The sequence below is a fragment of the Vipera berus genome (assembly GCF_964194415.1).
Source record: "Vipera berus genome assembly, chromosome: 3".
Classification (NCBI taxonomy): domain Eukaryota; kingdom Metazoa; phylum Chordata; class Lepidosauria; order Squamata; family Viperidae; genus Vipera; species Vipera berus.
Window position 1 is genome coordinate 4,533,451 of NC_138204.1, and position 26,225 is coordinate 4,559,675.

Here is a 26,225-nt window from a genome sequence, read left to right on the forward strand (position 1 = left end):
CAAAACCATCCCTTCTTTTCCCCCTTTCCCCCCCCCCCCGGCTCTGGGCTGCCAATTCTGAAAGGTTGGGGAAATCTGGTATAGGGACTCCTGCTTGAGCATGGGGTTGGACTAGAAGACCTCCAAGGTCCCTCCCTCCCTCCCTCCCTCCCTTCCTTCCTTCCTTCCTTCCTTCCTTCCTTCCTTCTTTCCTTCTCCTTCCTTCCTTCCTTCTTTCCTTCTCCTTCCTTACTTCCTTCCTTCCTTCTCCTTCCTTCCTTCCTTCCTTCCTTCCCAACCTAATCCACTCCTTCCTTCCTTCCTTCCTTCTTTCCTTCTCCTTCCTTCCTTCCTTCCTTCCTTCTTTCCTTCTCCTTCCTTCCTTCCTTCCTTCCTTCTTTACTTCTCCTTCCTTCCTTCCTTCCTTCCTTCTTTCCTTCCTTCCTTCCTTCTTTCCTTCTCCTTCCTTCCTTCCTTCCTTCCTTCTTTCCTTCTCCTTCCTTCCTTCCTTCCTTCCTTCGTTCCTTCCTTCCGTCCTTCCTTCTTTCCTTCTCCTTCCTTCCTTCCATCCTTCCTTCCCAACCTAATCCACTCCTTCCTTCCTTCCTTCCTTCTTTCCTTCTCCTTCCTTCCTTCCTTCCTTCCTTCTTTCCTTCTCCTTCCTTCCTTCCTTCCTTCCTTCTTTCCTTCTCCTTCCTTCCTTCCTTCCTTCCTTCCTTCCTTCCTTCCTTCCTTCCTTCCTTCCTTCCTTCTTTCCTTCCTTCCTTCCTTCTTTCCTTCTCCTTCCTTCCTTCCTTCCTTCCTTCTTTCCTTCTCCTTCCTTCCTTCCTTCCTTCCTTCGTTCCTTCCTTCCGTCCTTCCTTCTTTCCTTCTCCTTCCTTCCTTCCTTCCTTCCTTCCCAACCTAATCCACTCCTTCCTTCCTTCCTTCCTTCCTTCCTTCCTTCCTTCCTTCCTTCCTTCCTTCCTTCCTTCTTTCCTTTTCATTCCTTCCTTCCTTCCTTCCTTCCTTCCTTCCTTCCTTCCTTCTTTCCTTCCTTCCTTCCTTCTTTCCTTCTCCTTCCTTCCTTCCTTCCTTCCTTCCTTCCTTCCTTCCTTCTTTCCTTCTCCTTCCTTCCTTCCTTCCTTCCTTCCTTCGTTCCTTCCTTCCGTCCTTCCTTCTTTCCTTCTCCTTCCTTCCTTCCTTCCTTCCTTCCCAACCTAATCCACTCCTTCCTTCCTTCCTTCCTTCCTTCCTTCCTTCCTTCCTTCCTTCCTTCCTTCCTTCTTTCCTTTTCATTCCTTCCTTCCTTCCTTCATTCCTTCCTTCCTTCCTTCATTCATTCATTCATTCATTCTCACTGGACGTTTTCAAGAAGAGACTGGAGAACCATTTTTTTCTGAAATGGCATAGGGTCTCCTCCTTGAGCAGGGGGTTGGACTAGAAGACCTCTAAGGTCCCTTCCAGCTGTATTCTGATTCAGCATTGATTGCTAAGTGAGTTTGGCCCCATTTTACGACCTTTCTTGCCACCGTTGCTAAGCCAAGCACAGCAGTTGTTAAGCTATTAACACGGTTAAGTGAATTCGGCTTCCCCGTTGACTTTGTCAGGAAGTGGCAAAAGGGAATCACGTGAGCCCCCGTCCCGGGACGCTGTGACCGTCATAAATACAGGCCAGTTGCTAAGCACTTGAATTTGGATCACGTGTCCCTGTGGGATGCTGCAATGGCTGTAAGTGTGAAAAGTGGTCATAACTCCCCTTTTTCCAGGGTCGTCGTAACTTCGATTGGTCACTAAACGAATTGCTGTATGAATGAACCTTTATTGTCAAAGTACAACCACGTATACATTGAGATTGGCTGAGCCTCCTTCATGCCCCTCCCCCCACAACTCACAGTGACCACAAACCCACCATCTTGTTACACTATCTGAGCTAATTGCACAACACAACAACACACCAGCCTCGCAAGTCAATCATAAGGTAAAGGTTCCCCCGCACACGCGTGCTAGTCGTTTCCGACTCTAGGGGCCGGTGCTCATCTCTGTTTCAAAGCCAAAGAGCCAGCGCTTGTCCGAGGACGTCTCCGTGGTCATGTGGCCGGCATGACTAGACGCCAAAGGCGCACGGAACGCTGTTACCTTCCCACTGGAGTGGTCCCTATTTTTCTACTTGCATTTTTACGTGCTTTCAAACTGCTAGGTTGGCAGAAGCTAGGACGAGTAACAGGCGCTCACTCTGTTACGCGGCACTCGGGATTCGACCCGCCAAACTGCCGACCTTCTGATCGACAAGCTCAGCGTCCTAACCCACTGAGCCACCACGTCCCTTCAAGTCAATCATATATAGAGTTATTTCCCATTCAGGAACCTGACAGCCCACGGATAGAAGCTGTTCTTCAGCCTGTTGGTGCGGCTGGCTATACTCCTGTATCTCCTACTCGACGGTAGGAGAGTAAAGAGATACCGTCCAGGGTGTGAGTCGTCCCTGAGGATTTTCCTCACTCTTCCAAGGCAGCGGGCCCTGGCGAGGTCATCCAGTGGTGTCAGGGGACAGCCCACCATGTCTTGTGCTGAGCTCACCACCTTCTGTAATGCTTTCCTATCCGCAGCTGTCAGACCAGCATACCAAACCACAATACCATAGGAGAGGACGCTCTCTATAGTAGACCGGTAAAAGAGGGTCACTAGCCGTTGTTCTACCCTGTTCTTCCGCAAGACCCTGAGAAAGTCGAATCTCTGTTGGGCCTTTCTAGCCACCTGGGTTGTGTTAACTTTCCAGGTAAGATCTTCACAGAGGTAGACTCCCAGAAATTTAAAGGAGGAAACTCTCTCCACACAGCCCCCCCCCCAGTGGGGTAGGTTCCTCTCTTTTCCTCCGGAGGTCTAGCAGTTAGTTACTTAGTTAGTTAGATAGTTAGTTAGTTAGTTAGTTAGTTGAGGACTAACTTTAAGGAGGAACTTAAATCTTACCTTACCTTCACATTGCCATTAGTCAATCCAGCCAAAGCTGACAACCTTCAGACAAAAGGGTGACGGATATATATATATATGTGTGTGTGTGTGTGTGTGTGTGTGTGTGTGTGTGTAAAGGTAAAGGTTCCCCCTATCACTATACACATTCACACGGTGTCGGTTACTGTAGAAGGAGCCCAGCTGCCCTTATAACATTATTCTAAAAAAGGTAAAGGTAAAGGTTCCCTCGCACATGCGTGCTAGTCGTTTCCGACTCTAGGGGCCAGTGCTCATCTCCATTTCAAAGCCGAAGAGCCAGCGCTTGTCTGAGGACGTCTCCGTGGTCATGTGGTCGGCATGACTAGACGCCAAAGGCGCACGGAACGCTCTTACCTTCCCACCGTAGTGTGTCAATTTTTTGGATTGCTAACAAAGAATTAAAGGGAGACTGATATGGCCATTTCAAACTCATTTGTTCTCATCAGTCAGCCACACCCTTCTGAGATTCGAACCTGGGCCGATTTGCACATTAGGCAGTTGTTTTAACCTCTAAGCCACATGCTCTTTCTCGCTTTGTTAGCTAAGAGGCAAGGGAGATATGTGTTAAGTATTTGTTAAGTATTTTTGAATATCTTGCCAGCCCAAATACGGGCCAAACCTTATTGCCTGTTTCAGCCTAACCTAAGGCCATCCACAAGCTGTAGTCGCAACTGTGACAACTCATTATTTGTGTAAATTTTTTGGATTGCTAAGAAAGAATTAAAGGGAGACTGATATGGCCATTTCAAACTCATTTGTTCTCATCAGTCAGCCACACCCTTCTGAGATTTGAACCTGGGCCGATTTGCACATTAGGCAGTTGTTTTAACCTCTAAGCCACAGGCTCTTTCTCGCTTTGTTAGCTAAGAGGCAAGGGAGATATGTGTTAAGTATTTGTTAAGTATTTTTGAATATTTAAACTCTTTAAACTTTAAACTCTGGCAGTTTAAAAAAGAAAAAAACAGCCACTATCACACACTTCACCCAGAAGAACGAAGCTGAAGTCACCAGCCTGATGATGATAGGGACCACTCCGGTGGGAAGGTAACAGCGTTCCATGCGCCTTTGGCGTCTAGTCATGCCAGCCACCTGACCACGGAGACGTCCTCGGACAAGCGCTGGCTCTTCGGCTTTGAAACGGAGATGAGCACTGGCCCCTAGAGTTGGAAACTACTAGCACGCATGTGCGGGGGAACCTTTAGCTTTATATATGTAATAGTTTAAGCTCAATTAGGAGGGGAAAGAAGTTAGGTCCTGATTGGATTTGTTAAATCTGAACATGAACAGATGATATCTTTTTTGCTGGTTCAAACAATCCTTTAAGGACTGGGCTGAATTAAACCTGGTGATCACTCAGCTCTCTAGTTGCAGGCTACATGGATTACAGTGTCTCCTGTAGGGCTGTTAAGTGAATCATGCAGTCATTAAGCAAATCCAGCTTCCTCCATGGATTTTGCTTGTCGGAAGCCGGTTGGGAAGGTCATAAATCGTGATCTCGTGATACTGCAACCCTCTTAAATACACGCTGGTGGCTAAGTGCCCAGGTTTTTGATCCTGGGATGCTGTGGCTTTCAGAAGTACCAAGGACCAATTGCACGTCACTTTGTTCAGTGTCATCGTCACTCCGAACGGTCGCTAAATGAATGCAAGTTGATTAGCTGCAATACCAAGGTGCAAATCAGGTTTACTGTAGATCTTGATTACTTGAGCACTGAAGTGCGTATCTCAAATCTAGCCTAGCTGTCTTCCAAGAAATACATTAAAACTGACCGCCAGGCGAATGTATGTTATCTATGCCAGGGGTCCCCAACCCTCGGTCTGTGGATCGGTACCGGGCCACGGCACACCAGCAACCGGTCCACACAAACAAGCAAAGCACCATCCATGGGAGGCAGGCAAGCACAACAAAACCACGCACCCTCCGGTCAGCAGAAAAACCTCTCTCCACGTCACCGGTTCCGATGCCCAAAAAGTTGGGGACCTCTGATCTATGCATTGGCTGAATAAATTTATAAGGCTGCCCAACGGCCAAATAATTCTAGATGGCTTAAGAAGGAAGGGAAAAAAAAGAGAAAAGGATTTGTACGTCCAATTAAAACTCAAAAGATACGATGGGCTTCATCCTTTTGGGATATTATTAGATACAGGTCGTCCTTGACTTGTGACCACAGCTGAGCCCCAAATTTCTGTTGTTAAGTGAATCACGGCAGCTGTTAAATTCAGTCACACGGCTGTTAAGCGAATCCGGCTTCCCCATTGACTTTGTTTGTCAGAAGGTCACAAAAGGGGATCACGGGACCCTGGGACACTGCCGCCGTCATAAATGTGAGCCAGTTGCAAAAGCGTCTGAATTTTGATCGTGTTGCAACAGTTGTTAAGTGTGAAAAACAGTTATTAGTCAGCTCCTGGCCCTCCCTGGTGTGTTCCTAAAATCTGCTTACCTTCAGTGTGTTTTGGGCATAGGCAACCTGGACTATCTTACAGTCCTGAGCAGTAGATAAATGTAGTCCTCGGCTTATGACCGCTTGGAGTTAATGATGCCGCAGAAAGCATGCTTTATGGCTTATAAAGCAATCCCATTCGTTCTAAAAACGTCCAATCTGCCCCCCCCCCCAGCAGTCACACAATCATATTTTTGGCACTTATTTATGATTAAATCATCACAGTTTGCGACATTTCAGCCAGTTTCCTAAAACACCCATTCAGAGAAATGGATTCAGATTTACGACTGTCTTGATATGCTTAATGACTGTGTGATTTTTGACTTATTCCTACATGATTCACTTAACGCCCAACGTAAAATGGTTGTAAACTTGGGTCAAATCATGTGGTCTCTCTCTCATACACACACACACAAACACACACATACTTAATGCAATCAGAATTCAGAGTCAGAAAGAATTTTATTTGGTACAGTACAACCAGTGTCACCATATTGGATTAAAGAGGAATGTTGATGTTTATCTATAAATACAGCAGATATTTTTAAGACCCTTATCATTAAAAAAATAATCCAGAGGACTAAAAAGCCATGATTTACAGATATCAAATCTCTCCCCAAAGTTAAAGAGGCAATTTACATGCAAATCCATTGATTTTAGGTGTTGTTGTTTTTTTTAAAAAAAGATTACAATATATCATAAAAATAGATTCCGGTAAACAAATATTATAGAGCTCACTAATTAAAGATAGCCTTTTAAAATCTTTCTTTAAACATACAAAAAGAACACAAAACAACCTGGAAATGTTTCGGCCCATTTCAAACAAGTGTTCTAGGACAAATCAAAGCAGGACAGGACCAAAGGATCACAGCAAACAAGAGATCCAGTTCTTTATAATGGCACTTAATCAGATTTTCCTATCCCCCTGGGACTTAAAAATCAATGCCATCGTGCTAAAATAGTTTCGAAAATATCTTTATTGTATTTCTTATTTTAAGGAGAAATATAACCACAAAATACGGGTAGTTCCCAACTTATGATCATTAAGTAACGAAGAGTTACAACCTGGCTCCAAAGTTCTGACGGCCACGGCCCTCCTCCCCCCCAACGGTCATGTGACTGCATTTCAGGTACCCACCAATATGGCGGCATGTATGTCATTTGTAGCATCCCACGGACACACGACTTTGCGGGAAACCGGACGTTATTTCTGGTTTTCGGCAAAACCGCTCCCTCGCAATCGGTGGGTTCACTTAACAACTGAGGTGTTCGCTTAATGACCAGTGGAAAAAATGGTCAAAAATCAGATCAGTCACGTGACTGACCTGACATAGAACCTTAATAGAGGCTCCGTTACGGTCATATGTCAAGGTCTACCAGTAATAAAAATAATCACCATCAAAATAAATCAAGATGCCAACTCCACACTGTATAAAAAAAGATCTGCATGGCTGGAGGCACCGTCTTGACTTTTTTGACCTCGCCACCCCCACGCACGCCCTGTTAAGAAGCATATTTGGTAATCCCAGCTACCGCATACGGAATATTTTCTTTAAAAGAAATATAGCTCTGCTATCTACATGGGTGAACAGTACAGGGGATATGGATGCTCCAAAGATTGACATGGGAATGTTCGAATAGACCCATTTGAAGGGCGATGCTGCTTCAGCGTGCCCGTGACAGAGTGCGTAGGTAGTCCTCGAGTTACGACCGTCACGGAGCCTCCCCGTTTTATGACGTCTTTGTGGTAGTCATTAAAGGAATGTGGCAATCGTTAAGCAAGCCCGTTCACGAGGGGGGGGCGGTTTTGCTGAAAACCCGAAATAAGTGCCGAGCTTGGGTGAAATCGTCATAAAACGCAGTCCCGTAACTGCAGGACACTGCAAATGGACGTAAATAGGGTTGTGCTGCCAAGGGCTCGAAATGCAGTCGTGCGACTGCAGGGTTGGGGGGAGGGGAACCGCCGGAACTTCAGATCTGGGGTCAGTTATAAATCAGAACGGTCAATAAGTCGAGGACTATCTGCATCCCGCACCAGCAGGATAAAGCAGCAAAGCATCACCTAAGTCCGAGGAAAGAGGAAGAGGCCATCGCCAAAACTGGGCGACGCTGTCGAAGACAAGACGCTTTGAAGGGAACTACAGCGGTGTCTTAGCGGAAAGGCGGAGTAGAGGCGATGTTGGTACCCAGGAAACGGAGAGAAGGGAAAAGGACAAAGACCAGGATTAAAAATGGAGGAAAACGGATTAATTCCCTGGGGTGAACAAGGACCATCTGTAAGCAGTCACGGGAATTATAGTTTTGTTTAGAAGTATTTTCCTTCTTTCTCTCTCTCTCTCTCTCTTTCCTTCCTTCCTTTCTTATCCTAAGACAGTAGGCGTGGGAATTAAGATAGATGTGATTCTTTCTCTTTGTTTCTTGATGATTAATGCTAAGAAATAGGTGTGGGAATTATAGTTTTCCATTAGAAGTCTTTCTTTCTTGGTGACTTAATGCTAAGAAGGTAGGTTTGGGAATTATAGTTTTTTCTTTGGAAGTCTCTTTCCTGATGACTAATGCCAAGAAAGTAGGTATGGGAATTATAGTACATGTGGGAATTAAGAGTGTTTGGATCTTTCTTTCTTTCTTTTCCTTCCTTCCTTCCTTCCTTCCTTCCTTCCTTCCTTCTGCTAAGACAGTAGGCATGAGAATTATAGTTTTTTCTTTAGAAGTGATTCTCTTTCTTCCTTATGGCTAGGACAGTTGGTGTGGGAATTATAGTTTTTTCTTTGGATGTCTCTTTCCTGATGACTAATGCCAAGAAAGTAGGTATGGGAATTATAGTACATGTGGGAATTAAGAGTGTTTGGAACTTTCTTTCTTTCTTTTCCTTCCTTCCTTCCTTCCTTCCTTCCTTCCTTCCTTCCTTCCTTCCTTCCGCTAAGACAGTAGGCATGAGAATTATAGTTTTTTTCTTTAGAAGTGATTCTCTTTCTTCCTTATGGCTAGGACAGTTGGTGTGGGAATTATAGTTTTTAGATAGAAGTGATTCTTTCTTTCTTTCTTTCTTTCTTTCTTTCTTTCTTTCTTTCTTTCTTCTCCTTTCTTTCTTTCTTTCTTTCTTTCCTTTTCTTTCTTTCTGCCAAACAAGACATTTAGTAAAACAAAGATAGGAATGTTCATAGTTCAAAGGCTCAATATAATTTGGCTGCGTCTTTGGACTAATCTGTGCTTTCTCTTTACAAATGTGTATTTTTCACTCAAAAACTCACTTCTATTCCAAACTAAGCGGATTGGCCTGAGTGAGGGCACAAACGTTTAAAAGCGTTCACGTTTAACAGCAGTGAGGTAGAAGAGCGGAGAAAGAGAGCTGCCTCAGTCTCCCTTGATTGCTATCAAGATCCCTGATAATAAGGCCAAAAGAAAAATAAGGGAGGAAAATATACCACTATCTTAAGTTTTCTAGCGTGTGCGCAACTAGACAAGCTCTATGCGGAATTCCCCTTTCCCTGTAATTCCATATATTGCGAAAATTAGATGCCAGGCAAGGGGGAAAAAATGGAACAGGATCAGTTGCAGAACTACAAAAGGATAATAAGGGCAACTATCACTCTACACATTCACACGGTGTCGGTTACTGTAGAAGGAGCCCAGCTGCCCTTATAACATTATTCTAAAAAAGGTAAAGGTAAAGGTTACCCCGCGCATGCGTGCTAGTCGTTTCCGACTCTAGGGGCCGGTGCTCATCTCCGTTTCAAAGCCGAAGAGCCAGCGCTTGTCCGAGGATGTCTCCGTGGTCATGTGGCCGGCATGACTAGACGCCAAAGGCGCACGGAACGCTGTGACCTTCCCACCGGAGTGGTCCCTATTTTTCTACTTGCATTTTTACGTGCTTTCGAACTGCTAGGTTGGCAGAAGTTGGGATGAGTAACAGGCGCTCACTCTGCTACGCGGCACTCGGGATTCGACCCGCCAAACTGCCGACCTTCTGATCGACAAGCTCAGCGTCCTAACCCACTGAGCCACCGCGTCCCTTGGAACATTATTCTAGAATATATTTATTTTAGAGCTAGCCCGGGGTTAAAACCAAGGGATGATATGTGCATCAGAGATCCCCCAAGCACCAGATTCAGCAAAATTGCTTTGCAATTGTCAGCTAAATCCAAGTTTGCATCGAGTTTCAAGCAGGGTTTTTGACATCTGTGATCAGGTGGGATGGGAACACTCATTTCTCCCCCCCCCACCCCCCACCCCTTATAATACATTCAATCCAGGTTTTTAAAAAAGTGCAATGCCTATTGGTCAGAAAGAAAGTACCACGGTAACCTCCAGATGTTTGGGACTACAACCGTGGGTGCAGATAGAAACGAGGGCAGCAGGTGTACCATTGACACAAGGACAATACAAGACATGCGATGTCCTTGAGGTATCTCTACAGCGGCTCTGGCTGTGATGCCCACAACTCTTTTGCCAACCTGATTTGGGTGCCAATACAGCAGAATATCAGGGTTGAAATGAGGGGTCCTTGATGCTCTCTGAGCTTGGTGGTTTTCTTGCAGATGTTTCATGACCCAGCTAGGTAACATCATCAGTGCAGTGAGGAGGAGGAGGAGGAGGAGGAGGAGGAGGAGGAGGAGGAGGAGGAGGAGGAGGAAGACTGTGGGGTCCTTGGTGCTCTCCGATCTTGGTGGTTTTCTTGCAGACGTTTCATGACCCGGCTAGGTAACATCATCAGTGCTGGGAGGGAGGTTTGCTCTCATGGCCTTCTAGCATTAACAACATTACCTAGTCTGGTAGCAAAACATCTGCAGAAAACAACCCAGCTCAGAGAGCACCAAGGATTCCACAGTCCTCCCCCTCCTCCTCTCCACACGCACCCCACTCCCTTCTACCACGGATGACGTTACTTAGTCTGGTCGTGAAACGTCTGGAAGAAAGGCACCATGCTGGGAGAGCATCAAAAAACCCCTGAGTTCAGGGCAGTTGAAGTCCAAAACTTCTGGAGGGCACCTAATGATCCACCCTTGCAATAAACCACACTTTCCTTACAGCATTAAGGTTAAAGCTAAGAAGAATAATTTTAAAAAATAAAAGGCTTGGCCCACGGTGCAAATCCTCGCTTTGCAATTGACTTGGATAAGCCCTTTGTGTGAACAGTTCACTGAGCTTCACTAGGCACTACTTTATATACACAAGCTTGTAGCAGCTTTGTAAGCAGGGGTTCATCGCCAACAGTGCTCACCAGACTTAGCCCGCCTAAGTTAATTTGGTGGGGGGGGGGGGGTTGTTGTTTTTTTTCCCCTCCATTGCAGGCATCAAAATTCACTGAGCTGGAAGTTCAGCATAAAACAGGATGCTATTGCATGAAGTTTTTTTTTTCCTCCCCTGTTCCGGTTCAAGGCCAGCAGAGGCGAGGATCTGGCTCAAAAGGTAAGAGAGAAAAACGCAGCGATTTGACGCGAAGACTCAGGCCTCGCTGGATCAAACAGCGCGAAGCTTAGGAAGGCACCCCCAGTTCTGTGGTTCTCGTTGTTTTTTAAAAAAGCAGCACATTAAAAAAAAAACACCTAGCACACCAAGAAATTATTTCAAGTAAAAAGGTCACCAGGCTTAAAATAATAATAATTAAAAATTTTAAAATCTGTACAAAAACACGTTCCAGGTCGAGGGGGGGTTTATTGGCGCTGCGAGGGAAAGCAAGAGGTGGGTTTCGATCTTCCTTCCAAAGATCTGGGTTGGTTTTTTTTCAAAAGGGCAGCGGGAGCTTTTTGGCGGCAGAGTTTTCCTCCCTCGCTGCGTTGCAAGCCCTCCTCGCAGGCTCGTCGTGCACCAGTCGCTTCGTTCTGCGGCAGCACCTATTAAATTTCCCCAACCGGAGTCGCTTTTCTAAAAGGTTTCGGGATGCTAAAAAAATGTGTTTAAGAGATGGCTTTTTTAAAAATAATAATAATAATAATAATAATCCCCGAGGAAGGCAAAATCTTCTCTGCCATCGGATCCTGAAAAAGTCATGCCGTGGGTTTGTTTTTTTTTCCTTCTTTTTCCTGGCAATGTCTCCTTAGCCACGAGGCTCTAGATATTGGCTCAGTGTTGGCGAATGCCATCTCCTGGGAATTGGGCATGGCCTCCACGCCCAGGGGATTAAAAAGAAAGAAGGAATTTTCCCGCAGTCTTCTTACAAGCGAAGACTGGTCCTCTTTTTAATCCTAATTTCACCGGCTAAGGTAAAGCATCCATGAAACCTGTAATGATCCAGAAGTTCCCTCCACAAGCAATGGCTCTCCAGAAGATGGCTGTTTCCTACAAGCAGGAGAGAAAGGCAAGAAAATGGGAGGGTTTTATTTGACCAAAATGGACCAAGACTTTGGGCCAATCACCAGAAGACGGTGAGTTCTAATCCCGCCTTAGGGCAGGAAAGCCAGCTGGGTGATTTGGGGCCAATCACCAGGAGACGGTGAGTTCTAGTCCTGCCTTAGGGCATGAAAGCCGGCTGGGTGACGTTGGGCCAATCACCAGGAGACGGTGAGTTCTAGTTCTGCCTTAGGCATGAAAGCTGACTGGGTGACTTTGGGCCAATCACCAGGAGACGGTGAGTTATAGTCCCACCTTAGGCATGAAAGCCGACTGGGTGACTTTGGGCCAATCACCAGGAGACGGTGAGTTCTAGCCCTGCCTTAGGCAGGAATGCCAGCTGGATGATTTCGGATTGATCACCCCGAGACGGTGAGTTCTAGCCCTGCCATAGGCATGGAAACTGGTTGGGTGACTTTGGGCCAGTCCCTCTCTCTCTCTCACCCCAGAGTCCACCTCACAGGATTGTTGTGGGGAAAATAGAAGGAGGATTAAGTATCTTCACTACCTCGAGATGTTTATAAAAATAAAGGCAAGATATAAATAATAAAATAAAATATAAAATAAATGTAAAATACATATAAAATAAATAATAAATAAAATAAAATAATAAAATAATAAAATAAAACAAACAAAGGAAATTGCCCTTGGGATGATGTGATAAACACAGTTGCGGTCCGCAGAATGGCAGAATCGACCAGTTCAAGAATGGCAAAACCAGGGGCTGCCCCAAAGAAGAGGGAGTCAAGCTATTCCCCAAAGCACCCGAAGGCAGGATAAGAAGCAACGGATGGAGACTAACCAAGGAGAGAAGCAACCTGGAACTCAGGAGACACTCCCTGACGGTGAGAACAATTAACCAGTGGAACTGCTTGCCTCAGGAAGTTGTGGGAATTCCAACACTGGAGGCTTTTAAGAAGAGACTGGACAGCCATTTGTCTGGAATGGTATAGGGTCTCCTGCCTGAGCAGGGGGTCGGACTAGAGGACCTCCAAGGCCCCTTCCAACTCTTTGTTATTCCGTTCTGTTCTAACTTCAGATAATCACGAGACGACGTGTAAACCATTTCCCACCTTAATGTAATGGGCTGGTGGACTCAACGTGCTAGAGTGAGGGTGGGCCCGCTCTAAACAATTGAAGTTCACCCCTCTCTGGTCTAGGACACAGTGCGAATCCAGACACACTGCCTTCTCCGGGAGTGTCCTGCAGAGCAGGTTTTTGCTTACCTACAATACAGAGGCCTTCCTGCGCCCGCGTGAGACAGACGTTGATCTGGTTTGGATCTCCTACGAAGCCGAGATGTTTACTGAGCCAGCTCTTTGTGGGCCTCTGATCAATCTCCTGCCGGTTACAGGAGCGGACTGTGGACACTAGGACATACTTCCATTCGCTGCCTGGGAAGCAAAAAATTTGAAACCCAGTTTGTATTTATTTGCTCGTGAATTAAACAAAAGTATACAGCCGCCCCCGTTCATCCCTGAGCGATGGAAACTAATCAAGCAGAGAAGCCACTTAGAACAAAAGGAGAAATTTCCCCGACAATTAACCAGCGGAACGACTTGCCTCCAGAAGTTCTGGGTACTCCCAACGTCGGAGGTTTTTAAGAAGAGATTGGACAGCCATTTGACCAGGATGGTACAAGGAGTCCCCAACTTACAACAGTTCATTCAGTGATGGTTCGAACTTACAACGGCGCTCTTAGGACCGTTTTTCATAGGACCCTTTGCAGCATCCCCGTGGTCACAGGATCAAAATTCAGAGGCTTGGCAACTGGCATGTACTAGAGGACGGTTGCACTGTCCCGGGGGTCACGTGATCACATTTGGCGATCTTCTGACAAGCCAAGTGAATCAGGGAGCTACTTTCACTCAACCACCCTGTTACTAACCTACCAACTGCAGTGATTCTCTTAACCACTGTGGCAAGAAAGCTCATAAAATGGGGCAAAACTCACTCAACAGGTGTCTCACTCAGCTCAATTGTGGTCGTATAGGATTTCCTGCTTGAGCAGGGGGTTTGACTAGAACAGTGTCAGAATCCATTTATATCATATTCATAAATGGAATGTTTCAAACATTATTCCATGGATTCTGCCATCTCCCGAAGAGAAGAGGATAGATGTGTATTGAACCGGTATTAGGCATTTCAAAGGAAAGGAGAAGCCTTTTGAACTGGGGAAACAAAAGGGGGGGGCTAGCATCTGGCTTGTGTCACGGAAGACAGCAATAAACATGAAGGGTCCTAAGTTCCTTTTTCCCACGAGATGGTTGATATGAGGTAAAGGATGGGGGACTGACCAAATGGGGTTAAGGGGGGTTAAGCCAGGAACTCTTTATAAGGGTTTACTTCATGGGATAATATTAAGTCCTGTCTTGTTTCCTACAACCAAGCATGTCATAGTAAAGATTCTTTTTGGAATAGATTTGACTCCAAGAATTTTGTCTTCCTAAGACGTGGTTTGGGGTGGGTCCTGACAAACAGGGCTTTTCAACCTTTTCACCCATTGTGCCACTTTTAGGATATGGCAACATCCGAGGACCCCCAGTCGCCTAGCAAGGTGTCAAAAAGTTGACCAAAAAAAAAAGGAAAAAAGTGATGAAGTCCAGGTAGTCCTTGACTTACGACAGTTCGCTTAGCGACTGTTCGAAGTGACAATGGCACTGAAAAAAGTGCCCCACAAGCCACAGCTGAGCAAGACGCCTGCCTGCCCGCCCGGCGGCGCTCTTCCTCCTGTCCGAGGTTTTCATTGTTGTGAGCATTTCTGTTGAGGATTGGCAGTGGGGGTGGGGTGGGGGGTGTTTGGCTTTTATTTCCCCCCCCCATCTGCTGGGTGGTTGCAGCAGGTTTTGGTCACTTCACGTGACCCTGGGACACTGTGACCGTCATAAATATGAATCAGTTGCCAAGCAACTGAATGCAAATCACAAGACCCTGGAGATGCTGCAACATTCCAGTTGATCGGCGCTTCTTCTGGGCTCAGCAGAAGCACCGGGATCAGCGCCGAGCTCCAGCTGGATCCTGGCGCTTCTGTTGAGTCCCGACAGCCCTGCAGCTCCAGCCATCTCTCGCTCAGGCTTGTGCGGTGCTGCCACCGGTTCAGCTCATTCCCCTCCACCGCTACCACTCAATTAGGGATTGTTTTGTTATAGGTTAACCCAGGGGTCTTCAAACTCATCCCTTTGATGACTTGTGGACTTCAACTCCCAGAATTCCTCAGCCAGGCACGCTGGCTGAGGAATTCTGGGAGTTGAAATCCACAAGTCATCAAAGGGCCGAGTTTGAAGACCCCCGGGTTAAACTAACAACTGTCTTGCTTAGCCATGGAAAATTAGGGGCTCAGCTGCAGTGATAAGTCAAGGACTGGCTGTATTCTGAAAGAAGGGAAGAGAGATTTTTTTTTTCCATGATGGTCCCAGTCAATAGTTTCATGCGGGAACCGGATCCGGATCCAGCTTAGCGACCTACCCGCTTCCCTTACCTTGGCTTTTCATGATGGTGCAAACGTTGACGTCTGGCACGCCATCCAGAGCGAGTTGCTTCTTGATCTCCATGACCTGGGCATTGTAACCAGTCAGGATGGCGATCTGGTCTGGTGTGGTGGTTCTATCCAGGGTCAGCTGCTTTGCAATTCTCACCTAGAGAAAAAGGCAGAGAGACCTTAAACTCTGCTTAAGCAAGAACCGAAGTTTTGAGATGGAAGTCTTGCAAGCTGCCATTGCCAGTCCCAGAGAACTGGGAGAGCTGTTGTTTCTTCCCAGTGTCTAGGTAGCACGGACTACAAGTCCCATCTTTGCCCCCAAGTAGCTGAAGCCAGGATATCCATGGTTTTAAAATCTCACTCTATTTGGGAGCCACGTTTCATATCCCCCACCCATTCCGTTTAAAACTTTAGTGTTGGAAAGGTGTGAATGAGTGCTGGAATGGAAGCAAACCCAATTCCTTGCTAACGTTGGTGAGGTTACCTAGCTGGGTCATGAGAGGTCTGCAAGAAAACAACCAAGCTCAGAGAGCACCAAGGACCCCACAGTCCTCCTCCTCATCCTCCTCCTTGCAAACCCCCCTTCCTTCTAGCCCTGATGATGTTACCTAGTTGGGTCATGAAAAGTCTGCAAGAAAACAACCAAGTTCAAAGAGCACCAAGGACCCCACAGTCCTCCTCTTCCTCCTCCTCCTCCTCCTCCTCCTCCCCACATCCCACAGTCCCTTCTAGCACTGATGATGTTACCTAGTTGGGTCATGAAACGTCTGCAAGGAAACCACCACGCTCAGAGAGCACCAAGGACCCCACAGTCCTCCCCCTCCTCCTCCTCCCCCCTTCTAGCATTGATGATGTTACCTAGTTGGGTAATGAAATGTCTGCAAGGAAACCACCAAGCTCAGAGAGCGCCAAGGACCCCGCCGTCCTCCACCTGTTCTTCTCTTCCACTCCACAACCCCCCCTTCTAGCACTGAAAACATTACCTAGTTGGATCCTGCAACGTCTGCAAAAAAACATCCCAACTCAGACAGCACCTGCACCATTAGCTGTACCCCAGAGAAACTCCTGGCACATAAGAGTATAATTTTAGTGATAGATCCACATAGCTACAGACGAAGTAAAGCCAATGATAAGGTTCCCACAGACGGCGGCATAGATAAATTTCCCCCTTTTTTCAGGCCGCCCGCTGTCCACTCTCCGCCAATCCCATGCTTCCTTTGTGTTTTGGAATCGCTACCTGTGCCGTTCAAAGAGCTCTCATAACACAACCTCACAAGGGCCCACCTGGCTCACCTGACTCCTCGGCCCCTCCCAACTCACCCCCTCCCCAAGGGCTCCGCCCCCTCCCTTCCGTTTCTGTTGTCAAGCTGCAAGTAGGGAGAGAATTTGAATCAGCTTTGACAGCAGCAAAGAGCTGAGGGTGATGAATATGATTCCCTAGATCAGGTTTCCCCAACCTTTCAGGATTGGTAGCCGGGGGGGGGGAGGTGAAAGAGGGGGGATGCTTTTTGTGGGAGGGTCAAGCACGCGCGCGTGCGCACACACATGCACAAGCTCCCATTGCTCGTGAAAGCGAGGCCCCAAGCGCTTGCGACGCCGGCAAGTGGAGATGTGCATGCGCGCACCGAGGTGAGCACTCACGTGGCCCGTTTGCAAATACGCCGTGTACCGGTAGTGGGCCACAGCCCACACAGGTTGGGAACCCCTGCCCCACGGGATCTAAGATTTAGTTAAACGTTCGGGAAGTGTTATGGCAATGCATTGGTTGCTGTTGTTAGTTACGAAGTCGTGTCCGACCCATAACGACCCCACGGACCACGTTCCTCCAGGCCTTCCTGTCCTCTACCATCTTCTGGAGTCCATTTAGGCTCACGCCTCCCGCTTCAGTGACTCCATCCAGCCACCTCATTCTCCGTTGTCCCCTTCTTCTCTTGCCCTCAATCTTTCCCAGCATTAGGCTCTTCTCCAGCGAGTCCTTCCTTCTCATTAGGTGGCCAAAGTGTTTGAGTTTCAACTTCAGGATCTGGCCTTCTAAAGAGCAGTCAGGGTTGATCTCCTCTAGGACCGACCGGTTGGATCGCCTTGCAGTCCAAGGGACTCGCAGGAGTCTTCTCCAGCACCATAGTTCAAAGGCCTCAATTCTTTGGCACTCGGCCTTTTTTATGGTCCAACTTTCACTGCCATACATTGCAACTGGGAAGACCATAGCCATAGAGGTGATGATGATCCTTCTCTTCATTAAACTACTTTGTTGTTAGCTGCGAAGTTGTGTCCGACCCAACGCAACCCCATGGACAATGTTCCTCCAGGCCTTCCTGTCCTCTACCATCTTCTGGAATCCATTTAAGCTCACGCCTACTGCTTCAGTGACTCCATCCAGCCACCTCCTTCTCTGTCGTCCCCTTCCTACAGGAGATCCACCCTGACTGCTCTTTGGAAGGCCAGAACCTGAAGCTGAAACTCAAATACTTTGGCCACCTAATGAGAAGGAAGGACTCACTGGAGAAGAGCCAAATAATGCATTGGTAGTACAGGTAAATCCCTCCCCCACCCGCCATCTTAATGAAGGCCTAGTCTCCACAAGGCAGCTTTTGATGGTGATTTTTTCCCTTGGAGAGTAAGACCTTCTCCTCGGCTACAATCCAGTGGTTTGAGAAAAGCCACCACGGATTGATCTTCGGCCTCCAGAGCTGATCCCTAAGCCTCCCAAATTCATATGGGAGACGGTCGGCAGAAAAAACAAATTAACAACAAACAAACTTCTACAGGTCGTCCTCGACTTACAGTGGTTCATTTACTGACCGTGCGAAGTTACAACTGAAAAAGTGACGTTACTGGGGGGGGTTTTCCCCCCCTCTTGCGACTGTGGCAGCATCCCCAGGGCTACGTGATCAACATTCGGATGCTTGGCAACTAGCTCATATTTTTAGACAGTTGTAGTCTCCTGGGATTGGGCGGTCCTCTTTTCCGACGTTCTGACAAGCCAAGTCAACGGGGAAGCCAGATTCGCTTCACAACCACACTGCTAACATAACGGGATCCACTTTTTTTTTTTTAATTCCATTTATATCCCGCCCTTCTCCGAAGACTCAGGGCAGCTTACAAGCTTAGCAGTAGCCTTCATTCTATGTATATGCCTGCTTATTAGGGCTTTCACACACCCCCAAGCGGCATTATTACAAAGTCAGCTTAATTGCCCCCAACAATCTGGGTCCTCATTTTACCTACCTCGGAAGGATGGAAGGCTGAGTCAACCTTGAGCCTGGTGGGACTCGAACCTGCACTAATTGCAGGCAGCTGGTGTTACTTAAGGAGGCATTAGCGAAAAAGGTGATAGAATGGGGCCGAATTCACCTAGCAACGGTCCCGCTTCGTCGCAGACAATTTTCGCCTCGATTGTGGCGGTAAGTCGAGAACCAGCTGCCCGTCAGGCTTACTCACCACGTGCTGCACCTCCTCCAGGTTGGCCTTGGAGTTCTCGTTCCCCTCTTCCGTGGAGACCATGAGAGACCTCTCTCTGCCTTCGACGTGGCCAAAGATGATGGGGGTGCATGCGTATTCGCTGTGGTGGTAGAGCGTGCTGCTTCCACGAACGATATTCGGACAGGTCATCAGTTTATTGTTGTAAAAAGCCGCGGATGGGAAGCAGCAGATGTCCCTGTGCTGTGGGGGTCAAAAAAAATGCTTATTCGTGCAAGGAGCTTAGGCCACTGGTGCTGTTCTGTTCAGCTACGCAGCTTCCAATAATAATTATTTTTTAATGATGTATCGAATTGTTTATACCCTGCCTTTATTAATTTTACAAACAACTCAAGGAAGCCAGCATACCTGGTCATCCTTACTCATTCTATTCTCCCCATAACAACAGCCCTGTGAGGGGGGGGGGTGGGCTGAGAGAGTGAGTGACTGGCCCAAAGTCACCCAGTGGGCTTTGGTGCCTAAGGCGGGACTAGAACTCACCGTCTCTTGGGGATTGGCCCAAAGTCAACCAACCATCTTTCATGGCTAAGGAGGGACTAGAGCTCACCGTCTCCTGGTGATTGGCCCAAAGTCAACCAGCCAGCTTTCACAGCTAAGGCAGGACTAGAACTCACAGTCTCCTGGTGATTGGCCCAAAGTGAACCAACCATCTTTCACGGCTAAGGAGGGACTAGAACCATCTCCTGGTGATTGGCCCAAAGTCACCCAGCCAGCTTTAATGCCTAAGGCAGGACTAGAACTCACAGTCTCCTGGTGATTAGCCCAAAGTCAACCAGCTAGCTTTCATGCCTGAGGTGGGACTAGAAGTCACCACCTCCTGGTGATTGGCCCAAAGTCACCAAGTTGGCTTTACTGCCTAAGGCGGGACTAGAACTCACTGTCTCCTGCTTACTCGGACAGCATTAGATTGTACTTCCTGGCAGAGAAATCCTCACCATGCGATACTGGATGTTGAGCATCCCAGCCTGTTTATGGTAGCGTTCAAAGAGGGATCTCTCCATTCCGAGCTTCTTGCAGAAGTCACTGTGGACCACGGGTCTCAGCTGCTTATGGTCTCCTAACAAGACAACCTGCAAGGAGAGAGCAGAAGTTCTCAGGGCCAACCTCCCTAATCCCTTACAGCAAGGGAGTCCAACCTTGTGGCAACTTTAAGACTTGTGGACTTCAGCACCCAGAATTCCACAGCCAGCCGTGCCCAAAGTCACCCCAGCTGGCTTTCAACAAGGTGCAAGAACCAGGAGCAGAACTGGCTTTCAGATTCAGGGTCATGTGTTAGGTGGTCCTGGACTTACAACAATTTGTTGAGTGGCGTTTCAAAGTTACAGGAGCCCTGGAAAAGGCGACTTATGACCGTTTTTCACACCTGCGTCCGTTACAGCATCCTCACGGTTACGTGATCAAAATTCAGACAGCGGCTCCTATCTGTGGTGGTTGCAGCGTCACAGGATCCTGGGATCCCTTTTTGCGACCTTCTGGCCAGCAAAGCCAATGGGGAAGCCAGATTCGTTTAACAACCATGTTACCAACTTACTAGCAGTATCCCCATGGTCACATGATCCAAACTGGGGGCCTCGGCAACTGGCACATATTTATGGCCATTTGCAACTTTCCCAGCCAGCTTCCAACAAGCAGAGTCAAGGGGGGAAGCTGGTTTCATTTAACGACCTCAGGATTCACTTAAGAACCGCAGGGTTTGCTTAACCCACAATGCAAAAAAAAGGTCGCAAAATGGGGCAAAACTCACTTAACAGCTGCTTTCCTCAGCCACAAAATTTTGCCATGGTCATGGGATCAAAATTTGGACACCTGACTGGCAACTGACTCCTACTCATGACAGTTGCAATGCCCCAGAGTCACGTCGTGCCGTTTTGCAACCATCTGACAAGCAAAGCCAATGGGTTCGCTTAACAACCTAACGGCTGCAGTGATTCACTTAACAACTGGGCAAGAAAGGCTGTAAAACGGAGGCCAAGCTCGCTGAACAGCCACCTCGCTTAGCCACGGAAATGTTGGGCTCCCTTGTGGTCATTAAGTGAGGGCTGCCTGTTCTTTTTGGAGGCCAACCCCATGGGCTCACCTTCTCGATCTTCCTGTATTTGGCCAACGGGATGAGCGTTTCGGGCTCCGTGCACATAGCGCACTCGTCAATCAGCACCTGCTTGACGTGGAGTTTCTCGCCGAGGAATTTGGACGAAGAGGCGGAGCATGTGCAGAGAACGATGTCGTGGCGTTCCACTTCATATCCCCGGGCCTTGTTCAACAGCCGTTTGTACCTGTCAGCCCACAAAAGATATAGGAGCCGTGACCAGGGGGGCTTTTGCCCAGGTTCGCCAGTTGCGACCCTATCTGGACCGAGATGCCCTACGCACAGTCACTCATGCGCTCGTGACCTCCCGTTTGGACTACTGCAACGCTCTCTACATGGGGCTGCCCTTGAGGACCACTCGGAGGCTTCAGCTGGTGCAGAATGCGGCCGCGCGAGTTGTGATGGGGGCCTCCCGATACTCCCATGTAACACCTCTACTCCGCGAGCTGCATTGGCTTCCGGTTGCCCTCCGGGTGAGATTCAAGGTGCTGGTGATGACCTATAAAGCCCTACATGGCTTGGGTCCGGGATATCTGAGGGAGCACCTGCTGCCGGCATCAAGTTCCCTTCATCCAGTGCGCTCCCACAGGGAGGGTCTTCTCAGGGTGCCACCGGTAAGAGATTGCCGGCGGGTAACACCCAGGGATAGGGCCTTCTCAGTGGGGGCGCCTGCCCTTTGGAACCAGCTGCCAGTGGAGCTGAGGACTGCCCCCGACCTTCGTTCATTCCGCCGGGACCTGAAGACCTGGCTCTTTGAGCTCTCTGGCCCAGGCTGAGGATTAATTTTATTTTAACTGGGGTTTTATTTATACAGGGACAAATATAATTTTTTTAAACTTGTTTTTAACTTTTGTATCTTGGTTTCTAATTACCCTGTAAACCGCCCTGAGTCCTTCGGGAAAGGGCGGTATATAAATGTAATAAAATAAATAAAAAATAAAATAAATAAATAAATAAATAAAAGAAAACCCTTTGTTTTTTTAAGTGGATGCTCTGGCTCCCGAGGTTTTCTCACACACTTCCAACCAGCTCCGCACAGGGCTAGAAACTTGACGTAAAATTAAAGCAGAGCTCTGAGAAAGGGGGACTTAAATCTACCCTTCCCCATTATTCAAGGCAAAGCTAAGACAGGACTAGGGAAAAAGGGTGACGGGCTGTGGTTTATCCCTGTTTGGTGACGGGTAGCCGTTGACCTACAGCTACAATGGTGGCCGGTAAAGGAATGAAATGAATCGTTGTCTGGTTTTATGACTTTATTTGGCATGGTTGTTAAGTGAGTCACTGCGGTTGTTAAGTGAATCTGGCTAACGCCATTGATTTTGGTTGTCGGAAGCCATCCGGGAAGGTCGCAAAGGGTGGTCACATGACCCCCGAGACACGGCAGCCATGATAAAAAGGGGGGACTGTCATTTGCAACCTGGCTAGTGAGCTTCTGACGAGCAAAGTCAGTGGGGGAAAACAGATTCACTTAACAACGGTTGTCGCTGGGGGGATGGGGGGGTTATTATTTTATTATTATTACTTTTTTTTCTTTTTATAGAGTGTTTTTATATCTGTGTAAGCCGCCTCGAGTCACCATGTGCAAATAGGCGACGACATAATTTTTTTAAAAATAAATAAACTAATTTACTGGCAAAAAAAGTCATAAAATGGGGGGGGGGTTGTGATTCACTTAACAAATGCCTTACTTAGCGATGCAAATTTTGGGCTCAATTGTGGTCATAAGTCAAGGACCACCTGCGTTAGATGTATATCCCTCCTTTCACTCAGAAGGTGTGTGTTTTGCTCCTAACAACAATCCTGCAAGATAGGACGGGCTGAAAAGTGTGTGTGTGGGGGGGAACTCACTCCAGGTCCCTCAGGCAGTTCCTTTTGTTGAGTGAGGACTAGAAACTAGGTTTCCCTGTCTTATTCACACAGTGAGAAACCAGGATTCTTGTACTGCACCCCAACTGAGCCACCCAGCTGATATACAAATAAACTGCCTTATTTTTCTAAATAACTCAACAAGCCAAAGATACCTCATCTTCCTTCTTCCTATTTTTCCCCACAACAGCCCTGTCAGATAAAGCCAGCTTTCATGCCTAAGATGAGACTAGAACTCCCAGTCTCCTGGTGATTGATCCAAAGTCACCCAGGTGGCTTTCAGGCCTAAGGTGGAACTAGAACTCACAATCTCTTGGCTTTCGTGTCTTAAGACAGTACTACAAGCCCACTGGCAGTGGACCCAACTGGCTTTCATACCCAAGGTGGGACTAGAAATGCCCATCTCCTGGTGATTTATCCAAGGTCACCCAGCCATCTTTCATGCCAATGGTGGAACTAGAACTCATAGCCTCCTGGTGACTGGCCCAAAGTCACTCAGCTGGCTTCCTTGCAAAAGGCAGGACTAGAACTTACATCTCCTGGTGACTGGCCCAACCCGCTTTCATGCCCAAGATGGAACTAGAACTCCCCGTCTCCTGGTTTGTAGGCCTACATCTTAACCAGACTGGCGTCTCCTACGATGCTCAGGGAAATCTGGGAAAAATTGAGGGATCTTCACATCAGGCTCGGCAGCCCTCTCCGTCTGATTGCCCTCACCTGTCAATTTCCTCTTCGGTGATCTCTTCTCCACGTTTCACTCGTTCATCAAAGGCAAGGATCCTTCCCGAGTAAGGATTGCTTTTCCCCCGGATCAGATAGTGCAAAGTGATAGGCCTGTGCAGAAAGGATTAGTTTAAAACAAGAAGCCAAAAATATTTACACACATGCATGAAGCGTTGCCCCTCAAGACAGAGGTGGGGAACGATGGCCCTTTTATGACTTGGGGACTTCAACTCCCAGAATTTCTGAGCTGGCGATGCTCCCACAAGGCTTTCACTGGTGGATCAGGCCCAGATTTAGCTAAGGATGGGAATGAGGGGCCTCAAGCCAAGTTGCTTGTTTGAGGACGGGTTTGTTTGTTTGGCGTGGTGTCAACCCTGCTAACATCGGATGCTCTTGCTTTGACAACAGATGGAAATGCAGCCATTTTCTCCATTGCTTTTAGAGTTCGTTGCTGCTGGGAGGGGAAATGTGGATGAGAGTCCAGCTAGTCATAACAATAATAACTCAGCTGTGGGAACCCAAGGTCATTGGGCCCAGAGTTGATAGTGTTTTGGCCGGCTGGAGAGCTGGGGAGAAAGCCCGCATGCTTCAAGCTAATTGGGGAATGTGATTTATGACTGTTAATTGGAGGAGGGAATTGTGCTTTGTTACTTTGCATCCAGGGGTGAGGAATTTAGTTTTGGATTTCAACTATGTAGTGCCGATACTTTGTTCCTCGAATAAAAGATTCTTTTAAGGTAAACAATGCCTCGAAGTTCTTTTGAAGAGTTTCATCTGTCGGAACCATGACACGTGCTTTTAAAAAAATTAATTGCCTTTGTTTATTTGTTTAATTAGAGGAGATTGAGTCAAATAAAAACAGCAGATCTGAGGAAGGAAGGAAGGAAGGAAGGAAGGAAGGAAGGAAGGAAGGAAGGAAGGAAGGAAGGAAGGAGACTAAACCGCAGCCAAATGCTGTGGATATAATATACTTAGATTTCACTAAAGCATTCAACAAAGTAGACCACAACCTACTTCTTGGTAAGCTAGAAAAATGTGGAATAGACAACATCACCACCAGATGGATTTGTAACTGGCTGACAAACCATACTCAACAAGTCGTCCTTAAGGTTACTACATCTACATGGGGGGAACTAAGCAGTGGGATACCACCAGGCTCCGTTTTAGGCCCAATAATCTTCAATATCGTCATAAACAATTTAGGTGAGGGAATAGAAGGGGAACTCATCAAATTTGGAGATGACACCAAGCTGGCAGGAATAGCCAACCCCCCAGAAGACAAACTCAGGATCCAGAAAGATCTTGACTGGAACAATGGACCCTATTCAACAAAATGAATTTTAATGTGGAGAAAAGCAAGGTTTCACATTTAGGCAGGAGAAACCAAAGGAATAAGTACAGATTAGGTGAGACCTGGCTTAAAAACAGCGACTGTGAGAGGGACCTCGGAGTCCTAGTGGACGATCGCTTGACCGTGAGCCGGCCGTGTGCAGCAGCAGCCAAAAAAGCTAATACAATCCTGGGGTTGTATAAACAGAGGCATAGAATCAAAATCACGTGAAGTATTAGTACCGCTTTATAAAACCTTAGTAAGACCACACCTGGAATACTGCATCCAGTTTTGGTCACCACACTACAAAGATGTCGAAACTTTGGGAAAAAATGCAGAGAAGAGCAGCTAAGATGATCAAAGACCTGGAGACTAAAACATATGGAAGGAGAAAAGAAGGATTAGGGGAGACATGATAGCAGTCTTCCAATATCTCAGGGGCTGCCCCAAAGAAGAGGGAGTCAAGCTATTCTCCAAAGCGCCCGAAGGCAGGACAAGAAACAACGGATGGAAGCTCATCAAGGAGAGAAGCAACCTGGAACTAAGGAGAAACTTCCTGACAGTTAGAACAATTAACCAGTGGAACAACCTGCCTCCAGAAGCGGTGAATGCTCCAACCCTGGAAGTTTTCAAGAAGAGACTGGACATTCACCTGTCTGAGATGGTATAGGTTCTCCTGCTTGAGCAGGGGGCTGGACTAGAAGACCTCCAAGGTCCCTTCCAGCTTTATTCTATTCTACTCTATTCTATTCTATGAGGGAGGGAGGGACAATGGTTGGATGGGGAATTCTGGGAGTTGAAGTCCACAGGTCTTAAAGTTGGACAGGCCTTAAAGTGAGCTAATCTATAATTAGCAACACTAACTGAACCCCATTTTATGAGAGAAACTCAGCCCCAAATTCAAACCTGAGCTCTGGTTTTGATTTTGTGTTCCGCTGAGCTTTTCCAGAAATTTGGAGGTTGCTGCCAGGATAAGGAAAATCCATTGTCTCAATCGTCTCTCCGTAGACCCTCAGAGGCCTCAAGGAACCAGTCATCCCCATGAGCATCTCTGAAAAAAGAAACCAACATTGTTGGCTTGAGTGTAATTTCTCCTGCCTGGGTCTTGCAAGCTGCAGCCTCTTGGGTTAACTGGAACGAACCATGAAACAATGAGGGATAAGTTTTATTTTTATTTATCATTTATTTATTTATCTACAGGTCATCTTCGACTTAAAATACTTCTGAAGTGATCGCTTGAAGTTATTATAATGGCGCTGAAAAAAGTGAATTATGACCTTTTTTTCATATTAACAACTGTTGCAGCATCCCCATGGTGGTCACAGAATAAAAATTCAGACTCCTGGAAATTGACTCATATCTCCGACCGCTGCGGTGTCCCGGGGTCACGTGATCCCCTTTTGCAACCTTCTGACAAGCATTATCAATGGGAAAGCCAGATTTACATAACAACCGCGTTACAAACTTAACCACTGCGGTGATTCACTTAACAACGGTGACAAGAAAGGTTGCAAAAAGGGGGCGAAACTTCCTAACAACTAT

At 47.2% G+C, this 26,225-nt stretch overlaps 1 protein-coding gene across 1 annotated transcript in view; it reads right to left on the reverse strand.

Annotated features, from left to right (window-relative positions):
* Positions 1-5,833: 5,833 nt before the first annotated feature.
* HELZ2 (helicase with zinc finger 2) overlaps positions 5,834-26,225 on the reverse strand; it is a 57,643-nt gene continuing 37,251 nt past the window's right edge. Inside the window, exons 12-19 of the mRNA XM_081323879.1 lie at positions 25,590-25,734; positions 23,348-23,464; positions 20,756-20,951; positions 19,614-19,748; positions 18,640-18,861; positions 15,199-15,355; positions 12,947-13,114; positions 5,834-11,669 (exon numbers count right to left, since the gene is read on the reverse strand). Coding sequence (XP_081180005.1) covers positions 11,545-11,669; positions 12,947-13,114; positions 15,199-15,355; positions 18,640-18,861; positions 19,614-19,748; positions 20,756-20,951; positions 23,348-23,464; positions 25,590-25,734 — 1,265 coding nt within the window. The 3' untranslated portion in view covers positions 5,834-11,544. The remainder of the gene's footprint in view (positions 11,670-12,946; positions 13,115-15,198; positions 15,356-18,639; positions 18,862-19,613; positions 19,749-20,755; positions 20,952-23,347; positions 23,465-25,589; positions 25,735-26,225) is intronic.